The 22,706-nt window shown below is 37.8% G+C and overlaps 2 protein-coding genes across 5 annotated transcripts in view; one reads left to right on the top strand and one right to left on the bottom strand.

Annotated features, from left to right (window-relative positions):
- The window catches only part of LOC106091359 (uncharacterized protein CG43867), an 878,705-nt gene that overhangs the window by 719,315 nt on the left and 136,684 nt on the right, over positions 1-22,706 (bottom strand). The gene's annotated exons all lie outside the window — the stretch shown is intronic.
- On the top strand, positions 8,424-9,437 carry LOC106085326 (retinol dehydrogenase 12-like). Its single transcript, XM_059366337.1, has one exon. The coding sequence runs from the start codon at positions 8,424-8,426 to the stop codon at positions 9,435-9,437; it is 1,014 nt and encodes a 337-aa protein (XP_059222320.1).

The following is a 22,706-nucleotide window of genomic DNA, read 5'->3' as shown; positions in this document are numbered from 1 at the left end:
CGGAAAAAATTGCGGCTGGTAAGCGCTCATGGGCGAACAATAGTAAGATGCTTCCAAGAGACTTTGCTAATGTCGCTAGGGACAGTTTGATTATGGCAGTTGTCGACAAGGGAGAAGAACAGGGCTGCATACCTAGGAATAATTAGAGTGGGATAGTCCATGGACTGTCATCAGTATACTCCGAAGTTCTTGCAGAATTTCCTGGGGTTCCTTCAGTTTGTTACGATGCAGGCCTAGTATCGAGGCCGATACAGACTAATTGCCTGAAATGTAACGTTGTAAGATAAAAAAGATTGGTGAGATCTGGCCAGGTGCAGCACTAGGGAATCTTTGGCATCTTTGGATTCCCTCAGTTCCTGAATCCCTACTTGGAAGACAAAGGGAATGTTGTCTCAATCCTTCAACCACCAACTGGACGATTGGATGAGGCTGATGGTGACCGGTGACATGTAGTATTCGTACTAAACTCCGGCTGTCTTGCAGACCTCAACAAGTCTGAAGGAGTTGTATCCAACGGATTCAACAGGTTGACACTGAAGGTTTCCAGAAGTGTTGGGGTTGGGGAATCAGAAGACGATTAAGTAGTTGTTGCTGAACACTTGTCTAAGGAACTATCGACCACATCGCTTAAGTCTGGTGGATTATAGGAGACTGAAAATTCTCTTGCCATAATCGAAGCAAGAGGGGAAGGCATAGAAATGTGACCTGACAAGCCCTGTGTGGGTGGGTCATCCGGTTGAACTGGGCTCAAGGCGTCCGTCAGCTGGGAAGGACGAAACTCATAAAGTACTTCGAAAGTAGCAGCGAGTGAAGCATCTATGGAGGAATCGTCCACACCGCAAGTGTATAGTGGCCTGAGGAAGGGTAATTCCACTGCTTTCTCACCTGCCCCTGGGTGCGTACGGAAGCTCATTATGATAAGATGTAACCAATCAAGATCTAACAATGCCAAGAAGGGTACAAATCGGTCTACAACCTAATAAAGCTCCCATATAAACTGATAACCGGATAAGATTTCTACTGCCCTGAAGGCTTAAAATTTCGGCTGATTTGGTGGGAATCTGATATGCAGCAATTTATAGGAGCATCTTTCTATGGTGTTATGCTTTTTACGACCTCCCATTATCTTCTTTTAGCTTCTGTCTATAGAGGGAAACGTTGCAAGAAAAACTTGACAAATGCGATTTATGATTTAGAGCAGCCGAATTCAATGCTCTTTGAAATGGCCCAAAATATTGGGTTGCCCAAAAAGTAATTGCGGATTTTTTAAAAGAAAGTAAATGCATTTTTAATAAAACTTAGAATGAACTTTAATCAAATACTGTTTTAAACACTTTTTTTCTAAAGCAAGCTAAAAGCAACAGCTGATAACTGAAAGAAGAAAGAATGCAATTACAGTCAAAAGCTGTCAACGCCGACTATATGAAAAATCCGCAATTACTTTTTGGGCAAACCAATAGAAAAGTCCATCGGATTGGCATCTGACGAGTTGGACAGTCATTGACAATGTGTACAAAATGAAGCGAGAAACGTGATGTTTTTAATCATTCTTGGTTTACATGTGCTTTATGGGACGGTGCCGAGTCTTGTTTATACGTCCATAGTCTATGACCGAAATGTTTGAGTGCCCAGGGCTGCCAAGAAGCTTCCATAATGTTTTCTCAATAACAACTCGCATTTACTTTGATGCTGAAAAACGTTTGCAAATCGGCCATATGCGGTCCCAGCTGCCTGTACCATCACTTGAAATGAAAAAAGCAACCATGCTTATTTCCATACCATAAGATATTGATAGTAAGGCAGCGGCATATGGTATTAAAACAATACCGCTTGGTACAGAAAACATATATAGAACGATAAGTCAATGCAAATTTTGCCCATGAACATTCCACTAAGGAACAGTACCGTTTGGTTTTAGGTTTATTACCCAATATGTATTGCATTTTATACCAAACTGTTATTAACTTTAGTACCAAATAGAGATTGTTTTAATACCATTTCGGTTGTCATTTAAGCTTCACCTCCTGGTGAATTGAAAGAAATAGTCTAGGATTCCAAATAGATTGATTCCCTGATATGGCATTTGTATGAAAACAACAACACACGCCAATGATCGTTGACCACATAAGATTCTTTATCAAGTGTCAGGGTCATTCTTTGAGTTTTGTATAATATTCATTTTCATGCTAAAACACAACTGAAAGCACAAAAGAAACCTTATATCAAAACAAACATACTATACAATGGCGAAAATATTTTAAATATTGGGTTGCCCAAAAAGTAATTGCGAATTTTTCATATAGTCAGCGTTGAAAAATTTTTTTTACAGCTTGTCAGCTGTTACTTTTAGCTTGCTTTAGAAAAAAAGTGTAAAAAAAGTATATTTGATTAAAGTTCATTCTAAGTTTTATTAAAAATGCTTTTAGTTTCTTTTAAAAAATCCGCAATTACTTTTTGGGCAACCCGATACAATGCTAAACCTAACTTTTATCGCAATGACAAGTCTATAAATGTCAATACATAATAGTATCCTCCGTCATGTATTGAATTAATACCAAATGGTATTAAAAATGCAAAAGTGGTTAAAATAATGCCAATAGCTGATAGCAAAGTAACGTAAATTTTTTTATCAGTGTACTGTTAATAATTAGCACCATTACTAGATAGCGCAGGAGTTTATGAAAATCCAAATGATAATAATAATAACTCCACTGTGCCATCGAAAGCAATACCTTATCTTTAAATAATACCAGTAGCTGTTAGCAGAGTAATGTCACGCTTCTATGAGTAACTTGCACCATTACTAGATAGTACAATAGTTTATGAAAATCCAATTGAGATTATCTTAATTCCACTGTGCCATCGTTACCTTATCTTTTCAATAGCATTATAATAACTTTCCGTTTCTATTAGCTAATGATAACCTGTTATTGTAAATTATGCTACAAACGGTAATATATTGAATGTTGATGATGACTTGCCAAAATAATTTTGCAATTCTTGTTTTGATTTTTTGCAAAGCCAATAACTGATTTCAGAATTTTTATTATTTTCCTACAACTTAGTCTAATAGATTTATTCAAGCGCGCTTTTGTCTACAAAAAAACAACTAATGAGATACATTGTTGCCTGATACAACTTTCTGCTTTAAAAACTATGTTCATTCATAAAAATGACGCTAGAACGAAAGAAAAAACTTGAAAGCACTAAACTCATTTGAATACATCGCCCACTTAGCATAAATTTAAGTAAAATACATACATGTTCAACAGTAAAATTTTTGGCGAGAAAATTAACAAGTATAAGCGTATTCAGATCGGCTGTACAGAATCCAAAATACCCTCCACCATCGAAGGCAAGTTTCAAGTTCTTTGGACTAATTCAATATACAACCAGAAACTGAGTCACAAGAAAGAAATCCCCATGGATTTAAATACCCCCGCCAGAGAATACGATATTGGACCCTCGGTGAAAACAGGGTTCTTCATTGTTTGATATCCGAAGGGGGGCGGTCCACCTAATTTTCAAAAACGCCAGATATGGGTGTTGGGTTAAGAGATTTAAACGAAATTTTGTGTGTGCACCCTTTTGCTAACCCAAAAACATGAAATTGACTAAAGCTTTGGGATGTAAATGACATGGGGGGAACGCCCCACCCAAACGGGCATGTTTACCGATTGGAACAAAATGGGTATCAAATGAAAGGCACTTAAGAGAAGAGTGCGAATTTAATGTTAATTTTTGGCCCAATATGTCTGGGGGGTGTCGTCCTACTCAAAAACAACGCAGAACGAACAAACTCCCCAAGGATACAGGCTCAGTGTCAAATGGTATTGACATTTGGGGTCAAGTGACAAAAACACAAGTAAAAAGGCCGAACCGAACTTTGGATAGCCACCACCTCGGGTATACATAAACATTTCCTTAAAATTCGGTGAAAAGTTCATGATTCTGAACCTTTTCCAGCCACATCGAAATATGGGTCCATCTGAACCAAACTCGCCACAATTCACTGTTCAAATTTCAGTAAAATCTGGTAATAAAAGGGTCTTTCATGGGTTCAAGACCGTATATCGGGAGATCGATATATATATCAGTTACATAAATCCAAATATGATTCTATGTGCACCATATTCAGGAAGAATGTGTAGAGGTTGCAGCAATTTCAATTTCTGCAAAATCGGGGAATAAACACGCTACCTATTGGTGAAAAATTTATTGGTTAAGATATGGATGTGGGTGATGTTAAAACAAATCATTGTGGCAAATTTCTGCTAATGTCCGCCTATGACACTGAACGCTTGGGTTCGAATCCTGGCGAGACCAGCAGAAAATTTTTCATCGGTGGTTTTCCCCTTCTAATGATAGCAGCATTTGTGAGGTACTCTGTAAAAAACTTCCCTCCAAAGAGGTGTCGCACTGCGGCACTCCGTTCGGACTCGGATATAAAAGGGAGGCCCCTGATCACTGAGCATAAAATTGCTGTCATTGGTATGTGAGAAGTTTGTCCCTGTTCCGTTCATTTGCATATTTCAGCTAAATCGACCAATAAACGCAGCCTTAGAGTAGAGTAGAGTAAGCAAATCGGTTAAGAATTGCGTCCTCTAGAGGATCAAGAAGTCAAGATTGCAGATCGGTTTATATGGCAGCTATATCAGGTTATGTACCGATTTAAACCATACTATGCACAGTTGTTGGAAGTCATAACAAAATACTTTCCGCAAAATTTCAGCCAAATCGGCTGATAAATGCAGCTTTTGAGTAGAGCAGAGTAAGCAAATCGGTTAAGAATTGCGCCACCTAGTGGCTCAAGAAGTCAAAACCCCAGATCGGTTTATATGGTAGCTATGTCAAAACATGGACCGATATGGTCCAGTAACAATACAAACGTACCTACACTAATAGGAAGTATAGCTTTACTCCTTAGAAAGTTAGAATGCTTTCGACAGACGGACGGACAGAAGGATCGACACTCAAAATGTCATGATGGTCAAGAATATACACACTTTATGGAGTCTTAGACGAATATTTCGAGATGTTACAAATGGAATGACGAAATTAGTATACTCCCCTCCTATGGTGGAGGGTATATAAAGTAGGACATTTTAAAGACAAATCTATTTTAGAGCTAATAATTATTTATATAAAATATCATTGAGGTTTTATCTTACAATTAGGGTGTTGTATTATAGTTAAAAAAAAAACTGTTATACCAAACTAACAACTGTTGTAATAAAAATTTAAGAAAATATTAGGCAAGAGTTATTATTAATTATTGATACAACATATTTAATATTTAGGTCTAATGTAACAGTTTGAAAGTTGTATAACGGTTTAAAAAAACTGTTGTACGGTGGAAATAAGTCGGTATTTTATATTTAAAATAACTTGAATAATAGAAAGATAGAAAAATATTATTGTATATTTTTCGTAAAATGTGTCTACCTTTTAATTTTTGATATTTCATCTAATTTAGGTTTTATATAAAAGCTGGGTTATTGTATAACAGTTTAAAATAACTGTTACACTGCAGAAATTAGACAGTATTTTAGCTGCAAATGGAAAAATGTCGGTGTGGTTATTCAAACTTTTATCAACGTTTAAGTTTTTCCCTAACAAGCTATTTTCCCAGCTTGAAAATAACTGTTATAATAAAAAGGTAAAAAAAATGTTAGAAAAATCTATGTAAGATCTTTTAATTTTTGATCTTTAATCTAATTTAATCTAATATAACAGTTTGTATGTTGTATAACAATAAAAATAAACTGTTATACTGTTGTCAAAAGTCGTATTTTAATTTAAAATGTTAGCTTGGGGTAGTATTTCGCCAAAACAATGTTGTACAACTATTTAAAGTGAATATTTAGAATAATGTGGACATTAATTTACTTACAAACTGAAAATCTAATTCAAGATAATTGTTTTGATGATATTTTGGGGCAAATTTTAAGAGAAATCTATGATAGATCTTTTAATTTTTATATTTCACCAAATTGAGTCTTTATATGGCAGTTTTTGTGTTGTATAACAGTTTAGATAAACTGTTATACTGTTGAAAAATTTAGTATTTTCATTGAAAATTGAAAGTAGGAGTTGTATTTCAACAAAACACTGTTGTACAATAGCTCTCATGGTATATTTATAATAACGCGGACGTTAATTTCTCAGTAAACTCATAATCTAAAACAAAATAACTGTTATAATGAGAAATTGGACAAACTTTAAGTAAAATCAAACACATTTTTAAAACTGGTTACGCTAGAGCTTTTAAATATAAATATTTCATTGTATTATGGTCCAATAGATAAGTTTGGGTGTTGTATAACCCAAACACATGTTAAAAACTAGTTACGCTAGAGCTTTTAAATTTAAATATTTCATTGTATTATGGTCCAATATATAAGTTTGGGTGTTGTATAACAGTTAATAGAAATTGTTTAATCGAGAAAACAGTTTTAATTGAAAAGGCAAGAGCAATATTTCAACAAAACACTGTTGTACAATTACTGCTACTGAATTTTGTGAATAATGTGGACAGTAATTTTCTTCGAAACTCAAAATTTTATACAAGATAACTGTTATAATGAAAAATGAGACAAATTTTAAGAAAAATCTATTTTGGAGCTTTTAGTTTTTAATATTTCATCTTATTTAGGTCTTATAAAACAGTTTTGGTATTGTATAACAGTTAAATGAAACTTTTATACTGCAGAAAATAGTCGTATTTTAATTGAAAAAGGAAAGTAGGTGCAATATTTCGACGAAACACAGCTGTACGACTTCCCAAACTACATGCTTATAATAAAGAGGACAGTAATTTCTCTCTAAAAGAAAGTATTTTACCAATAATATAACAGTTTGTTCGTGGACTAAAAATGAATTGAAAATTGAAACAAGTTTAAGAAAAATCTATGTTAGAGCTTTCAATATTTAATATTTCATCTTATTTACGTCTTGGAAAAACAGTTTTGGTATTGTATAACAGTTAAACGAAACTGTTATACTGCAGAAAATAGTCGTATTTTAATTGAAAAAGGAAAGTAGGTGCAATATTTCAACGAAACACTGTTGTAAGACTTCCCAAACTATATGTTTATAATAAAGAGGACAGTAATTTCTCTCTAAAAGGAAGTATTTTATCAATAATATAACAGTTTGTTCGTGGACTAAAAATGAATTGAAAATTGAAACAAGTTTTAAGAACAATCTATGTTAGAGCTTTTAGTTTTTAATATTTCATTTCATTGAGGTCTTATAAAACAGTTTTGGTATTGTATAACAGTTAAACCAAACTGTTATACTGCAGAAAACAGTCGTATTTTAATTGAAAAGGGAAAGTAGGTGCAATATTTCAACGAAACACTTTGTACGACTTCCCAAACTATATGTTTATAATAAAGTGGACAGTAATTTTTCTCCAAATGGGAGTATTTTACCAATAATATAACAGTTTGTTCATGCACTGAAAATCAATACTTTAAATAACGTGAATATAGCGTATTGCGCTCATAAACTGTTATACTACTAACTAAACTTAATATTTTGAATATCAAGAGCACTCATTCCTCTTCAAAGGGACAATAGTGACTTCAGTATTTAGACAAAAAAATAACGGCTCAAGAGGTATAATCGGGAAATCGGTTCATATGGAAGCTATAACAGGTTATTGACTGATATACCCACAGACTTAAGAACAGACTGATGGAAGGGCATGGCTCGATCGACTTAAAATGTCATGACGCTTATAGAATTTGGTTACCAACGTAGTGACTAGATAAGTATACCTCCCATCCTATGAAGGTGGTTATAAAACAAATTCACATAAAAATCGCCTACTGTGACCAAGTACGCAACAAAATTCTCATATTTGCTAACCACAACGCAGCAAATACTGACTATGATGAAATGGTTTTCCAAAAACAACACAAAAACAGCGGTAACAGCAGCAGCACTAAAATGATCAAAACATAGAAAATGCACATAAGTGGTGAACGAACAATAGACGCTGAGCGTCGAAAGCTGAAGAACGAGTTCATTCACCAGTGTCGTCAGTCAGCCAGGCAGCACTTATGTTGGCCTCTTAGTAGTTCTGGCTATGGCCTTAACTAGTTTGGGGGTAGAAGTTAGTTAGACTGGCTGGTGTTGACTAGCTAGCAGGTTGTTGATAGTTTTAAACTACGCCAGCAGCAGAGCAGCAGTAACAGCTTCATGCATTGCCACATTGCTAGACGTGACCATTCCACAGAGGAGCAAACAGCAACACAATTGATGGCTCAGTTGCAGTCAAGCATCCAATGTGATCTAAAGTGTGTGTCGAACAGAATACAAACTTCGTTGGAGCGGAACACGGAAAACTTTGATTTCAAAACAAAGTTTATTTGCCAAATATAAAAATACAAGAAGACATTGGCGATTTATCGATCATGGGAGTAGCTGAAGTTTTGGATCAAACCCTGTGCGATTATGTGTCCACCTTAAGGTTTTCAGCTTTGTTCTTTTCCATATTAAGTGGTCTGTGCTTAATATTCACTTTGGTTATCTTCAATCTGTGGAAATGGAAAGAAGGTCCCACATATGAGAAAAACAATCGCATAGATGGCAAAGTGGTCATAGTCACCGGCTGCAATACAGGTATTGGAAAAGAAACTGCTCTGGAATTGGCTAGAAGAGGAGCTCGTGTTTATATGGCCTGTCGTGATAGCCAAAAATGTGAAGAGGCTCGTCAGGAAATCATGGAAATCTCAGGCAATCAAAATGTCTTTAATCGTACGCTGGATTTGAGTTCACTAAAATCGGTGCGTAAATTTGCCCAAGACTTCAAGGAAGAAGAACAAAGGCTGGATATACTCATCAATAATGCAGGTATCATGGCCACCCCTCGTAAGCTAACTGTGGATGGCTATGAACAACAATTTGCTGTCAACCATTTGGGTCATTTCCTTTTGACCAATTTGCTGTTAGAGCGATTAAAAGCTGCTGCTCCCAGCCGTGTTGTGGTGGTCTCTTCTTGGATGTATGCCATTGGGAATATACAAAAGGAGGATATTAACAGTGAAAAGAGTTACAATGATTTTCGAGCCTATAGCCAAAGCAAATTGGCCAATGTATTGTTCACCCATAAACTGGCTCAAATGCTCCACGGTTCTGGAGTTGCTGTGAATTGTCTACATCCGGGTTCGGTGCAAACTGAGTTGTTTCGTAACAACAGTTTTTTGGGATTTTTCAGCCGCCTGGGCAAGATTTGTTTACGCTCAACCAAAGGTGGAGCCCAGACTTCCCTATTTTTGGCCTTGGATCCACAAATGGCGCAGAAAACTGGTGGCTATTATGATCGCATGACTTTACAAACAGTGGTGGCCAAGGCTCGTGATGATGAAATGGCCGATTGGCTGTGGCGGCAAAGTGCCAAGATGGTGGGGTTGCAGGAAGGTGCTTAGACACATCACACATTTGAAATTAAAATTTTTGTAATTTTATTTAAGTTTATTTATTTTTGTAAAATTTGGAATAAAAAATGTTTGGCTGGTAAGCCATGGTTCACAAAAAATAATTGGAATAGCTTAGTTAGAAAAGGAAATGGATTTTGGGAAATTTGGCCTTTTGAGTGTGAAAAACAAGTAAAAATGTGCTAAGTTCCGCTGGGCCGAATCTTTGGATCCTATCACTACTGAGTTGGTAGCGTGCTTGGATTACCAGTGCAGGGGTTGTGGTTTCGATTCCCGCCAGAAGCCTTGGTCTGTCGCTACTGTGGTATCACAATGGACCTAAAATTTACCTAAAATTGAGTCTGCAAAGGACTGCCACCTTCATCATTAAGAAGTGCCTATGCAAAATTTCGATAAACACAAGGACGAATTGTAAACTTTCGGGTCGCAGATCTATATTTCGAGGTATTACTACTTAAGTGGGTATCCTCTAGCTGTAGAATATTCTTTGGTTTAACGATAATCTAAAGCTACTTTGGTCTACGACACGAGTTCTGGAATGAAGCGATTACAGACAACTTCAAGGGTCCATCTTGAGCCCGGACCTATGGAACATCAACTACGATGGCATCGTAAGGATGAAAGACTGAACTGTATTTTAAGGGGTAGTTCGCAAAAAAATTTAATTTTTTTGCACAACCCCTAATTTTGACCACAGGAATGCGAATAGGAAGTCCGTTTTGGGGCTCGGGCCCGTGGACCCCCATTGGTGTAAAAAATCCAACCTAGGCAATACGGGTATCAAATGAAAGGTATTGATTAGTAGATTACGAATATGCAATCAAATGAGAATTTTGATCCTTGTAAAAGATTTTAAATCGAGAGATCGGTCCATATGGCAGCGATACCCATATCTGGACCGATCTGGGCCAAATTTAAGAATGATGTCGAAGGGCCTAACACAACCCACTGTCCTAAATTTCGGCAAAATCGGATAATAAATGTGGCTTTTATGGGTCTAAGACCCTAAATCGGACGATCGGTCTATATGACAACTATATCCAAATCTGGACCGATGGGGGCCAAATTGAAGAAGTATGTTTAAGGTATTAACACAAGCGACTGTCCCAAATTTCAGCAAAATCGGACAATAAGTGCGCCTTTTATGGGCCCAAAGCCCTAAATCGTGAGATCGGTCTATATGGCAGCTATATTAAAATCTGGACCGATGGGGGCCAAATTGAAGAAGTATGTTGAGGGGCCTAACACAACTCACTGTCCCAAATTTCAGCAAAATCTGATAATAAATGCGCCTTTTATGGGCCCAAAGCCCTAAATCGAGAGATCGGTCTATATGGCAGCTATATCCAAATCTGAACCGATGGGGGCCAAATTGAAGAAAGATGTCAAGGAGTCTAACACAGCTCACTATACCAAATTTCAGCAAAATCGGGCAATAAGTGCGCCTTTTTTTTTAAGGGCTTAAAACAACCGACTGTCCCAAATTTCATCAAAATCGGACAATAAATGCGCCTTTTATGGGCCCAAGACCAAAAATCGAGAGATCGGTCTATATGGCAGCTATATCCAAATCTGAACCGATCTGGGCCAAATTGCAGAAAGATGTCAAGGAGTCTAACACAGCTCACTATACCAAATTTCAGCAAAGTCGGGCAATAAGTGCGCCTTTTATGGGCCCAAGACCATAAATCGAGAGATCGGTCCATATGGCAGCTATATTAAAATTTGGACCGATGGGGGCCAAATTGACGAAGGATATCGAAGGGCCTAATACAACTCACTGTCCCAAATTTCAGCAAAATCGGATAATAAGTGCGCCTTTTATGGGCCCAAGACCATAAATCGAGAGATCGGTCCATATGGCAGCTGTATCCAAATCTGAACCGATCTGGGCCAAATTGCAGAAATATGTCAAGGAGTCTAACACAACTCACTGTCCCAAATTTCAGCGAAATGGGATGATAAATACGCCTTTTATGGGGCCAAGACGTTAAATCGAGAGATCGGTCTATATGACAACTATATTCGAATCTGAACCGATGGGGGCCAAATTGAAGAAGTTTGTTTAAGGGCTTAACACAACCGACTGTACCAAATTTCAGCAAAATCGGACAATTAGCGCGCCTTTTATGGGCCCAAGCCCAAAAATCGAATGATCGGTCAATTTGGCAGCTATATCAAAATTTGGACCGATGGGGGCCAACTTGAAGAATGATGTCGGATGGCCTAACACAACTCACTGTCCCGAATTTCAGCAAAATCGGATAATACATATGTGATTTATGGGCCCAAGCCCAAAAATCGAGAGATCGGTCCTATATGGCAGCTATATTAAAATCTGGACCGATAGGAGCCAACTTGAAAAATGGCCTAACACAACTCTCTGTCCTAAATTTCAGCAAAACCGAATAATAAATGTGGCTTTTATGGGCGGATCGGTCTATATGGGAGCCCATTGTCGAACTTAACCCCCGTATAGACAAAAAAAGGATCTGTGCAAAGTTTCAGCTCAATATCTCTATTTTTAAAAAACCTAGCGTGATTTCCACAGGCAGACGATCGGACGTGGCTAGATCGTCTTAAATTTTTACGACGATCAAGAATATATATACTTTATGTGGTCGAAAATGAACATTTCGATGTATTGCAAACGAAATGACAAAATGAATACACCTCCATCCTTCATTGGTGGGTATAAAAATCGGTAGTGGTATTAAATCGTCTGCAAAGCAAACAATGCTCACCTTGGGTTGATCTATTAAGTCTTCCATAAATAGTTTTTGATTGCTGATAACAAGGTTTTCGGTTTTTGATAACCGGGTTTTTGGTTTTTGATAATGGTATTTTCGGATATCAATAATATCGGTTTTTTATAACCGGATTTTCGGTTTTTTATAACCGGATTTTCGGTTTGAATAACCGGATTATCGGTTTTAAATAACCGGTTTTGGGACTGCATTACATTTCCTCAATATCATTTTTTCTCTACACTATTTTTATACCCTACAGCCCTATTGTGAAATAGGGTACTATAACTCAGTGGATTTGTTTGTTACACCCAGAAGGAAGAGAGCTAGAGGAGCCATGGACATAGGGCTGTAGGATACTATTTTTGTATCCTACAGCCCTATTGTGAAGTAGGGTACTACAACATAGTGGATTTGTTTGTTACACCCAGAAGGAAGAGAGCTAGAGGAGCCATGGATAAGTATACCTTTTAAAACTGTTTTGAAACTGAAAAATGTCCCCTCATTTCTAAAGAGGAAGAGAGCTAGAGGAGCCATGGACAAGTATACCTTTCAAATTTTTTTCAAACTTAAACTTTTCCACTCATTTCTAAAATCACAATCCACTAGTATCAGTAATCAACTTCATCTCTGCTCATTTTGATGGATTTTTTTCACACAACTCCTAAAAGTATGCTTTAAATTGTTTCAGCCAACCAAAGCTCTGACAAGATGCGCTTTTTATTCGCATGCGACGAGTACCATGGTATAACAGAAAACTAGTTTCTTTTGTATTTCGAGCACATTATTATTCTTTTTGCCTTTTTATTATTCTTTGCTCACACAATGCCTACCATGCTGGTGCAACAATAGAAGGTTTAAAGGCAAATGCGGGATGAAACTTTTCCCATCAACCATCAAGTCAGAGAGTCAAAGTGTGCAGTTTTTTTTTTGGTTTTGTATTCAACCCCTTTAGTTTTGGCATGGTGCTTCATTTGAGTTTACTTGTGAAATAATGCCTTTAGGTTGTTGTACTAGTCAGCAAATGATGAAAAGAAGGCTTCAAAACTATGAACGCTTTAATGAAAATAATTCTTTTGCATATTTTAAGTAGACTATTTTTGGTTGTTCATTTGACGCATAATCTACAATGGATGAGGGTATAAAGTGGATGTGATATAAATATGAAGAATCTTATCAAATATTTGTATATGCAGCTGAAGTTAAGTTTTACATAAAGTAGAATAAAAGAATCTGGAGTATATATTTTTAGCTTTCTCGGCTTATACATAGGGCTTCATAGGTGCTTAGAAGTTTTTATTGTACCTTAAATACCCCACCCATTTTCAGCCTTACAAATTGCAAATTGGTGTCCAATTGAGGTGTTTTTGGAGGATGGAATGACCCTCCATAAATTCAGAACAAGTTTTTTTTGCCAGATTCATACTTTACTCCAAATCACCTTTCGTTTTGGTCCCACATTATGCCATTTGACCTATATGTCCTCTTGGGGTGGTCTTTGGGGGCGAGGTTTGGATGCGTGGCAAAGAAGAGAGCTCTTAGACTGAGGGAGTCAGGCACCTGGTGCTGTTCTGCTGGGGGTTGGCGATGCGGTGTAGCTATGTATATGCGCTGCGACGGGTAGTTTACAAAAGATGTCATTCCATGTCGACGGGTTGTACTTAGTTTTCCCGAAAAGCACTTTTGGATTTCCGGGAAGGGATAATCTGAAAAGGAATCTGCCACGATATATGTGAATAGTCATGCTGCATTGAATGCTCTGGCATCGGTTCGTGTGGGCTTGAAGAAGTTTCCTTCCTTGAACCATCTGTCTCCTTGAGAGGGGAGAATGTTTCATTTACTGAAAGCGCAAAATACCTGGGTGTTTTGTTGACCAAGAAATTGTCCTATACGCCTCGTAGAAAGCCATTCGCAAAAGTTGGAGGTTTAAACCGCGTGTCATGCATTGGGTATATACTGCAGTTGTCAGACCTATAATGGTATATGGTATGGTGGTATGGTGGACGGCGCTTCAAAAATCCACCTGTTGTTCAATACTATTCAGCTGGATTCAAAGCAAGCTCTGTTTGTGTATCACAGCCGCATTAAGGACGACATCATCTGATACACTGCACTTTAATGCTACACCTAATACCTCCGGACATTGTGGCAAGACAAATTGCTACGACCACCGCTGTGAGGCGTTTCTCTTTGTTCTCTTTGATCATGCGGCGTCTACATACACTGTGTTATTCATTATTTTCCAGGCAGTGCGGATTACCCATTGCCTGAGACGCTTAGCGAGAAGATTACCCGACCACTGTAGTGTGTATCAAGCGAAAATCCTATCAATTAAAGAAGTGATGAAATGGCTAAGATATAATGTCGTAAAGGCGACAGGCATAAATATCTTCTCGGATGGACAGGCCGCCATTAAATTCCTGGTGAAAGTATTTCTGAATTCAAAAACCGCCGTCGACTGTCGCAGATCTTTCAACAGTTAAAAATTCACCTGTTCTGGGTACTGGGCCACAAAGATATCGCAGGGAATTGTAAAGCAGATGAGCTTGCGAGTCTAGAAACTACGTTACTTATTCCAGGGGAACTGGAACTCTAGCGACATGTAAGCTGGGTTTTCAGGATCAGGCCTGAAGGTCAAAGAATGGTCATAAAGGGGGAATGTGAGCATTCCAAAATTATGTGGCCAAATTTAGACTTGAAGAGGTCTACCGCTTTGCTGATGCTGGCCAGAATAAACGTCTTTATGCCCGTCATGACAGGTCACTGTCTGACCGGAAAACATGCTAACAGACTGAAAGTTGCAAGGAACGATTATTGCAGAATTATCCAGAAAAAAAAGAATTTTGGAAATCACAGCACAAATGAAGATTTGGCGGCTCGAAGAATTTTTCAACATTACCAAGATTACCAAGAGTAGGGTCCTGCCAAGACGCGCCAGGACCGCTAAGGGCCTTGGAATGATTATGGCCATTGCACATGATCTTGATAAGACCTTCGCACAAACCATTTCTCATTTCAAAGAATCATATTTATCCGTTCTCAAATGATATATTTTACTAGTTTTCTTTCGATTCAATCCCACTGTGCAACATCTCATCGTCTTCCAAATTTTAATACCATATTCGTTTTCTGGTCTCCTATATCTTTCATTTGATACCCTTATTGTGCACATCGGATCACTTCCGCCTCCACCCGATATCTTAAAATTATATAGCCTATGTTTTCCAGAAAAACCTACATAATCTATGAAAATTTTAAGAAAATCGGTTCAGCCAAGTATCATATAGTCATAATGGATCTAATGGCGTTTTTGAGGGTTGGCTTGACCCCCTGTGCTTCGATCTGATTTTGTATGCCAGATTCGGAATCTACTCCCGAAACCATTCATTTGAGCCCCATATTGAAACGAGCGTCCAATATGTCTGTTTGGGGAGTTTTAGGGTTGGGGCCGCTCAATGGGTACTTAGACTTAAATTTTAATACCATATTCGTATTCTACTCTCCAATACCTTTCATTTGATACCTATATTGTCCTGATCAGACCACTTTTGATTTTGCGTTGTGTTTTTGGCATAAGGGGGAGGGTCCGTCCCCCTTGCGATACTGACAAATTATATAACCTATGTTTCTTCTAGACCAACCTACACAATATGCGAAAAGTTCTGCCGTTTTTCAGTCTATACGCAACAAACAAACCGAGTTCCATGTACCTGTGATTGGCAAATGTGCCCATTTTGGGCGTTTTTGTGAGGGTGGGGTGACCCCCTATAATTCGACATGAATTTGTATGCCAGATTTGTTATCTACTCCCGCATACTTTTCATTTGATACCCATATTGTCCTTATCGGTCCTTTTTAGATTTTGGTTGGTGTTTTTGGGGTAACGGTGGAGGGTCCGCCCCTTCCGATATCAATAAATTATAAAGCCTATTCCTAATTCCTGACCATATTCGTAATCTACTTAAGAATACCTTTCATTTGAGTCCCATATTGTCATAATCGTCAAATACATCTATTTTAATGGGTTTTGGGGCTGGGGCGGTCCCCCGGGTATTTGGACCCAATTTTTATTAAGAAATTCGTACTCTACTTTTAAATACCTTTCATTTGAATCCCATATTGTCCTGATCGATCCACTTTTATATTTGAGTAGTACTTTTGTGGTAAGGGGGAGGGTTCGCCCCCCTCCCGATATCAAAAAATAATATAGCCTATGTTTCCGTCCAGACCAACCTACACAATCTGTGAAAATTGCAAGGTAATCGGTTCACCCTTTTTTGAGTCTATACGGAACAAACAAACTAACACAAATCGAATTTTATATAAAAGACTAGCTGACCCGGGCCCGCTCTGTTGCGCCTTCTTTTACTTTATATGGAACAAAATTTTCCTTGGAATATATTCTCATGTTTTCTCTGATTTAGGGTTGTTTTCGGGGATGAGGTGGTCCCCCAGACACTTGGCCCTGAAAAAATATCAGCATCGTGCTCTTCTTTCAAATACCATTTATTTTAACCTCATATTGCCATTGGTTTTGAGGGGAGTTTACAGGATGAGGCGCCCCCCAAACACTTGGTCCCATATTTAGGTATCAGATTAGAATTCTACATACCTTTTATTTAAGCCCCATATTGCCATGATCAGTAAATAAGTCCTATTTGGGGGGGTGTTTAGGGAAAGGGGTGGATCCCCAGAAACTTCTCCCCACATTTGGATATCAGATTCGTATTCTACTCGCAAATACCTAGCATTTGAGTCCCATATTGCCATTGTCTGTAAATATGTCCGATTTAGGGGTGTTTTGGGGGTAGGGATGGTCCCCCTAACACTTGGTCCGACAATTGGATATCAGATACGTTTTCTTATCCTAAATACCTTTCATATGAGTCCCATATTGTCGTGATTGGTCTAAATATATATTTGGTAGATTTCGGGGTGGGGCGGCCCCCCTAGGTATCCCATCCAAATTTGGATACCAAATTTTTATTTTTAGGGTATTATAAGAGAACGCAGACAATTTTGCTTAAATCGCACCACCCATCACCGAGAACTGGCGTTTCTGAAAATTAGGGTAAGGGGGAGGGTCCGCTCCCCTTCAGATATCAAAATATGTAGTACCCTATTTCCACCATCGGATCATTATGCACCATCAGTGAACATTTATGGAAACTGGTTCACAACACACAAATTGATTTGTATATATAAGATTGGGCCTAAAGATTGTCCCAGGGACAACCACAACAGTTTGAAAAACAGCGGCCACCTTTGTGCAGCAGCAGATGTCGGTCTGGTGGAGCAACCATTTTGGAGGCGATTTAGAAAAGATCGGATATCTAGAAGAACAGTGCCCTAGTGCGTGTGTTGCCTATCGCTGCGCCTATGCCAAGATAACATATTCGCTGAACCTGTTGTTTTGTCCTTATGTTGCACTTTTTCCAGTCCAAGATCACTCCTAAGTATTTGACCTTGTCGGATATCGAAATAGTTATGTTGAGGAAACGTGGTGCTTCAAATTGGCCCACCTTCGGTTTCCTCGCGAACAGGCATATTTCAATCTCATCAGCCCCCTAGGTCTAGCTCAGTTGTATGCCACCTGCAAGACTCGTTTGACCCTTAAAGTTTTTAAGTTGTATAAAATGCCAGACGCTTTTGTATGAAGTTGTTGCCCCAATTTCACTCTCTTTTTTTCCCAATTTCTACATTACTCTATATCTGAACTCTATCTTCATATAGTATGTCCATCTTTTGATTCCAAACACTTTCCTTTTTTCTTTATTTGCTTAAACAGGTCAAAGATTGACTTCCTAATTACAAATCCTAATGCATTATGCAGGAACTATCAAAGGCTTCCCCGAAGCAGGTTTTCTTTAAAATCTACCAACAATAAATGCGGAAATAAAATCATAAAGGCCCTCTATGCAGTTCCTATCTATTTCCCTCTCTTTGAGGATTCATTCTATCATTGTGTTTTATATTTTTACTATTATTTACCTAGAGTTCTGATTAAAACATAAAGGGGATTAAAATAAAAAGTGCTCATTAGCATAATACTCGTAATATGTGCAGACAGGAAAAAATGCTTATATGCTAGGATCTTAACATTACGCTTATGGAAGAGTTCGAATGAAGTTCGAAGGGGTTTTAAACATAATTATAAAAACATATGAAAACCTTTAAGGAAAGGCAAAAGTCGGGCGGAGCCGACTATATAATACCCTACACCCCCGAGTATACGTAATACTTTTATGGATAGCACTAAAATCCAAATTAAGTTAGACTTTAATTTTGCATACCTAGTGAAAGATCGAATAGAACTTTGTACGATTTTCTTACGATGGTACGAAAATTGTGGCTTCTACAGCCTTAAAAGTCGAAACGCATAAAAGATAGATATGGAAGTTTTATCTAAATCGACGTATTGGGATGTCAATTAAACTATCTCATGAAAAATTTTGTTGAGATCGCACCAAAATTGTGGATTCTGCAGTCTTAAAAGGCCATATCGGATGAAAAATATATATGGGAGCCATATCTAAATCTGAACCGATTTTTATGGAACCTTGCACACAAAAAGCACTTCATGCCAAATTTGGTAGAAATCGCACCAAAATTGTGCCTTCTAAAGCCTTAATAGGTCAAATCGGACGAAAGTTATATATGGGAGCTATATGTAAATATGAACCGATTTAGATGAAATTTTGCACATATATTGGGAAGTCACAAAAAGCACTTCATGCCCAATTTGGTAGAGATCGCACCAAAATTGTGCCTGCTACAGCCTAAAAAGACCATATCGGATGAAAAATATATAAAGGGTGATTTTTTTGAGGTTAGGATTTTCATGCATTAGTATTTGACAGATCACGTGGGATTTCAGACATGGTGTCAAAGAGAAAGATGCTCAGTATGCTTTGACATTTCATCATGAATAGACTTACTAACGAGCAACGCTTGCAAATCATTGAATTTTATTACCAAAATCAGTGTTCGGTTCGAAATGTGTTCATTCACCGTAACGTTGCGTCCAACAGCATCTTTGAAAAAATACGGTCCAATGATTCCACCAGCGTACAAACCACACCAAACAGTGCATCTTTCGGGATGCATGGGCAGTTCTTGAACGGCTTCTGGTTGCTCTTCACTCCAAATGCGGCAATTTTGCTTATTTACGTAGCCATTCAACCAGAAATGAGCCTCATCGCTGAACGGTGAATGAACACATTTCGAACCGAACACTGATTTTGGTAATAAAATTCAATGATTTGCAAGCGTTGCTCGTTAGTAAGTCTATTCATGATGAAATGTCAAAGCATACTGAGCATCTTTCTCTTTGACACCATGTCTGAAATCCCACGTGATCTGTCAAATACTAATGCATGAAAATCCTAACCTCAAAAAAATCACCCTTTATATGGGAGCTATATCTAAATCTGAACCGATTTAGATGAAATTTTTCACACATATTGGAACGTCACAAAAAGCACTTCGTACCAAATTTTGTAAAGATCGGTCCAAAATTATGCCTTCTATAGCCCTAATAAGTCAAATCGGACGACAGTTATATATGTGAGCTCTATCTATTTCTGAACCGATTTAAAGGAAATTTTGCACACATATTGGAACGTCACAAAAAGCACTTCATGCCCAATTTGGTAGAGATCGCACCAAAATTGTAGCTCCTACAGCTTTAAAGGGGTATATCGGATGAAAGATATATGTGGGAGCTATATCTAAATCTGGACCGATTTCAATAAAATTTTGCAAGCATTTTGGGTTGTTAAAAAAAAACACTTCGTGCCAAATTTTGTGAAGATCGGACCAAAATTGTGCCTGCTGCAGCCTTAAAAGACCATATCGGATGAAAGATATATAAGAGAGCTACATATAAATCTGGACCGATTTTTATGGAAATTTGCATACATATGAGGACGTTGAATAAAACGATCCATGCCAAATTTTTTAAAGATTGGACCAAAATTGTGCCTTCTACAGCCTAAAAAGATCATATCGGATGAAATATATATATGGGAGCTATATCTAAATCTGAAGCGATTTTTATGGAACCTTGCACACATGTTGGTATTTGGTATTTGCTAGAGATCGCACCAAAATTGTGGCTTCTACAGCTTTAAAAGGGCACATCGGATGAAAGATATATATGGGAGCTATATCTATATCTGAACCGATTTAGATGAAATTTTGCACATATATTGAGACGTCACAAAAAGCACTTCGTGCCAAATTTGGTATAGATTGCACTAAAATTGAGGCTTATACAGCTTTAAAAGGGCATATCGGATGAAAGATATATATGGGAGCCATATGTAAATCTGGACCGATTTTTGTGAAACTTTGCACACATATGAGGATGAATAATAAAACGGCCCATACCAAATTTTGTAAAGATCGGACCAAAATTGTGGCTTCTACAGCCTTAAAAGACAATATCGGATGAAAGATATATAAGAGAGTTACATATAAATCTGAACCGATTTAGATGAAATTTTGCACACATATTGCGATGTCACAAAAAGCTTCGTGCCAAATTTTGTAAAGATCGGACCAAAATTGTGCCCGCTACTGCCTAAAAAGACCATATCGGATGAAAAATATATATGGAAGCTATATCTAAATCTGCAGCGATTTAGATGAAATTTTGAACACATATTGGAACGTCACAAAAAACACTTCATGCCAAATTTTGTTAAGATCGGACAAAAATTGTTCCTGCTGCAGCCTTAAAAGACCATATCGGATGAAAGATATATATGAGAGCTGTATATAAATCTGGACCGATTTTTATGGAACTTTGCACACATATGAAGACCTTGAATAAACCGCTCCATACCAAATTTTTTAAAGATCGGACCACAATTACGCCTGTTACAGCCTTAAAAGACCATATCGGATGAAAAATATATATGAGAGCTATATCTAAATCTGAAGCGATTTCTATGGAACCTTGTACACATGTTGGGACGTCAAAAAAAGCACTTCGTGCCAAATTTTGTAAAGATCGGACCAAAATTGTGCCTTCTAAAGCCTTACTAGTTCAAATCGGACGAAAGTTATATATGGGAGCAATATCTAAATCTGAACCGATTTAGATGAAATTTTGCACACATATCGCAAAAAGCACTTCGTGCCAAATTTGGTAGAGATCGCATCAAAATTGTGGCTCCTACAGTTTTAAAAGGGCATATCAGATGAAAGATATATATGGGAGCTATATTTATATCTGAACCGATTGAGATGAAATTTTGCACAAATATTGAGATGTCACAAAAAGCAATTCGTGCCAAATTTTGCAAGGATCGGACCAAAATTGTGGCTTCTAGAGCTTTAAAAGGGCACATCGGATGAAAGATGTATATGGGAACTATATCTAAATCTGAACTGATTTTCGCGTTCTTCCTTGGACCAAAAAAGACACTTTTGAAAAATTTTGTGAAAATCGGACAACAAATGCGACCTATACCTTGATTACAAGAATACATGGACAGACAAACAGACGGACATAGCTAAATCGAAACAGGCAGTGATTCTAAGCCGATCCATATACTTATCGATGGCTCCAGCCCTTCTCCTTCTTAGCGTTGCAAACACAATGCACAAATCTGTAATACCCTGTACCACAGTGGTGGTTTAGGGTATAATAATCCTACTAGTGATGAGGAAGATGAAGTTAGGTTAAGGGTTATATAAAGTATGTTGCAGTACAAACAAGTTATAGTCCGATTCGAACCATAAATGAATGCAGAATATTGTAGAAGTCATCATGTAATATTTCAGTTCATTCGGATAAGAATTGCGCCTTGTAGGGGCTCAAGGAGCAAAATCGGGAGATAGGTTTGTGTGGGAGCTGTATCAAGCTATTGATCGATTCAGAACATATTAGACACGTATGTAGAAGGTCATGAGAGAAGTAGTTGAACAAAATTTCTGCCAAATCGGATGAGAATTGCGCCCTCTAGAGGCTCAAGAAGTCAAGACCCAAGATCGGTTTATATCGCAGCTATATCAAAGCATAGACCGATTTGAACCATACTTAACACAGTTGTTAAAAGTGATACCAAACCAGCAAGTGCAAAATTTCAGTCAAATCGGATGAGAATTGCGCCCTCTAGAGGCTTAAGAAGTCAAGACCCAAGATCGGTTTATATGGCAGCTATACCAGATTATGAACCGATTTGAACCATACTTAGCGTAGGTGTTGGAAGTGACACCAAAACACCATGTGCAAAATTTCAGTCAAATTGGATAAGAATTGCGCCCTCTAGAGGCTGAAGAAGTCAAGACCCAAGATCGGTTTATATGGCCGATTTGAACCATACTTAGCGTAGGTGTTGGAAGTGACACCAAAACACCATGTGCAAAATTTCAGTCAAATCGGATAAGAATTGCGCCCTCTAGAGGCTGAAGAAGTCAAGACCCAAGATCGGTTTATATGGCAGCTATATCAAACCATGCACCGATTTGAACCAAACTTTGCGCAGTTGTTGGATGTGACACC

The sequence above is a fragment of the Stomoxys calcitrans genome, chromosome 4 (assembly GCF_963082655.1).
Source record: "Stomoxys calcitrans chromosome 4, idStoCalc2.1, whole genome shotgun sequence".
Taxonomy (NCBI): domain Eukaryota; kingdom Metazoa; phylum Arthropoda; class Insecta; order Diptera; family Muscidae; genus Stomoxys; species Stomoxys calcitrans.
This window is presented reverse-complemented; position numbering and strand designations above follow the sequence as displayed.

Bases quoted from the DNA above. Each gene is read 5' to 3' on its own strand.
- LOC106085326 (XM_059366337.1), top strand. From the start codon at position 8,424: ATGGGAGTAGCTGAAGTTTTGGATCAAACCCTGTGCGATTATGTGTCC.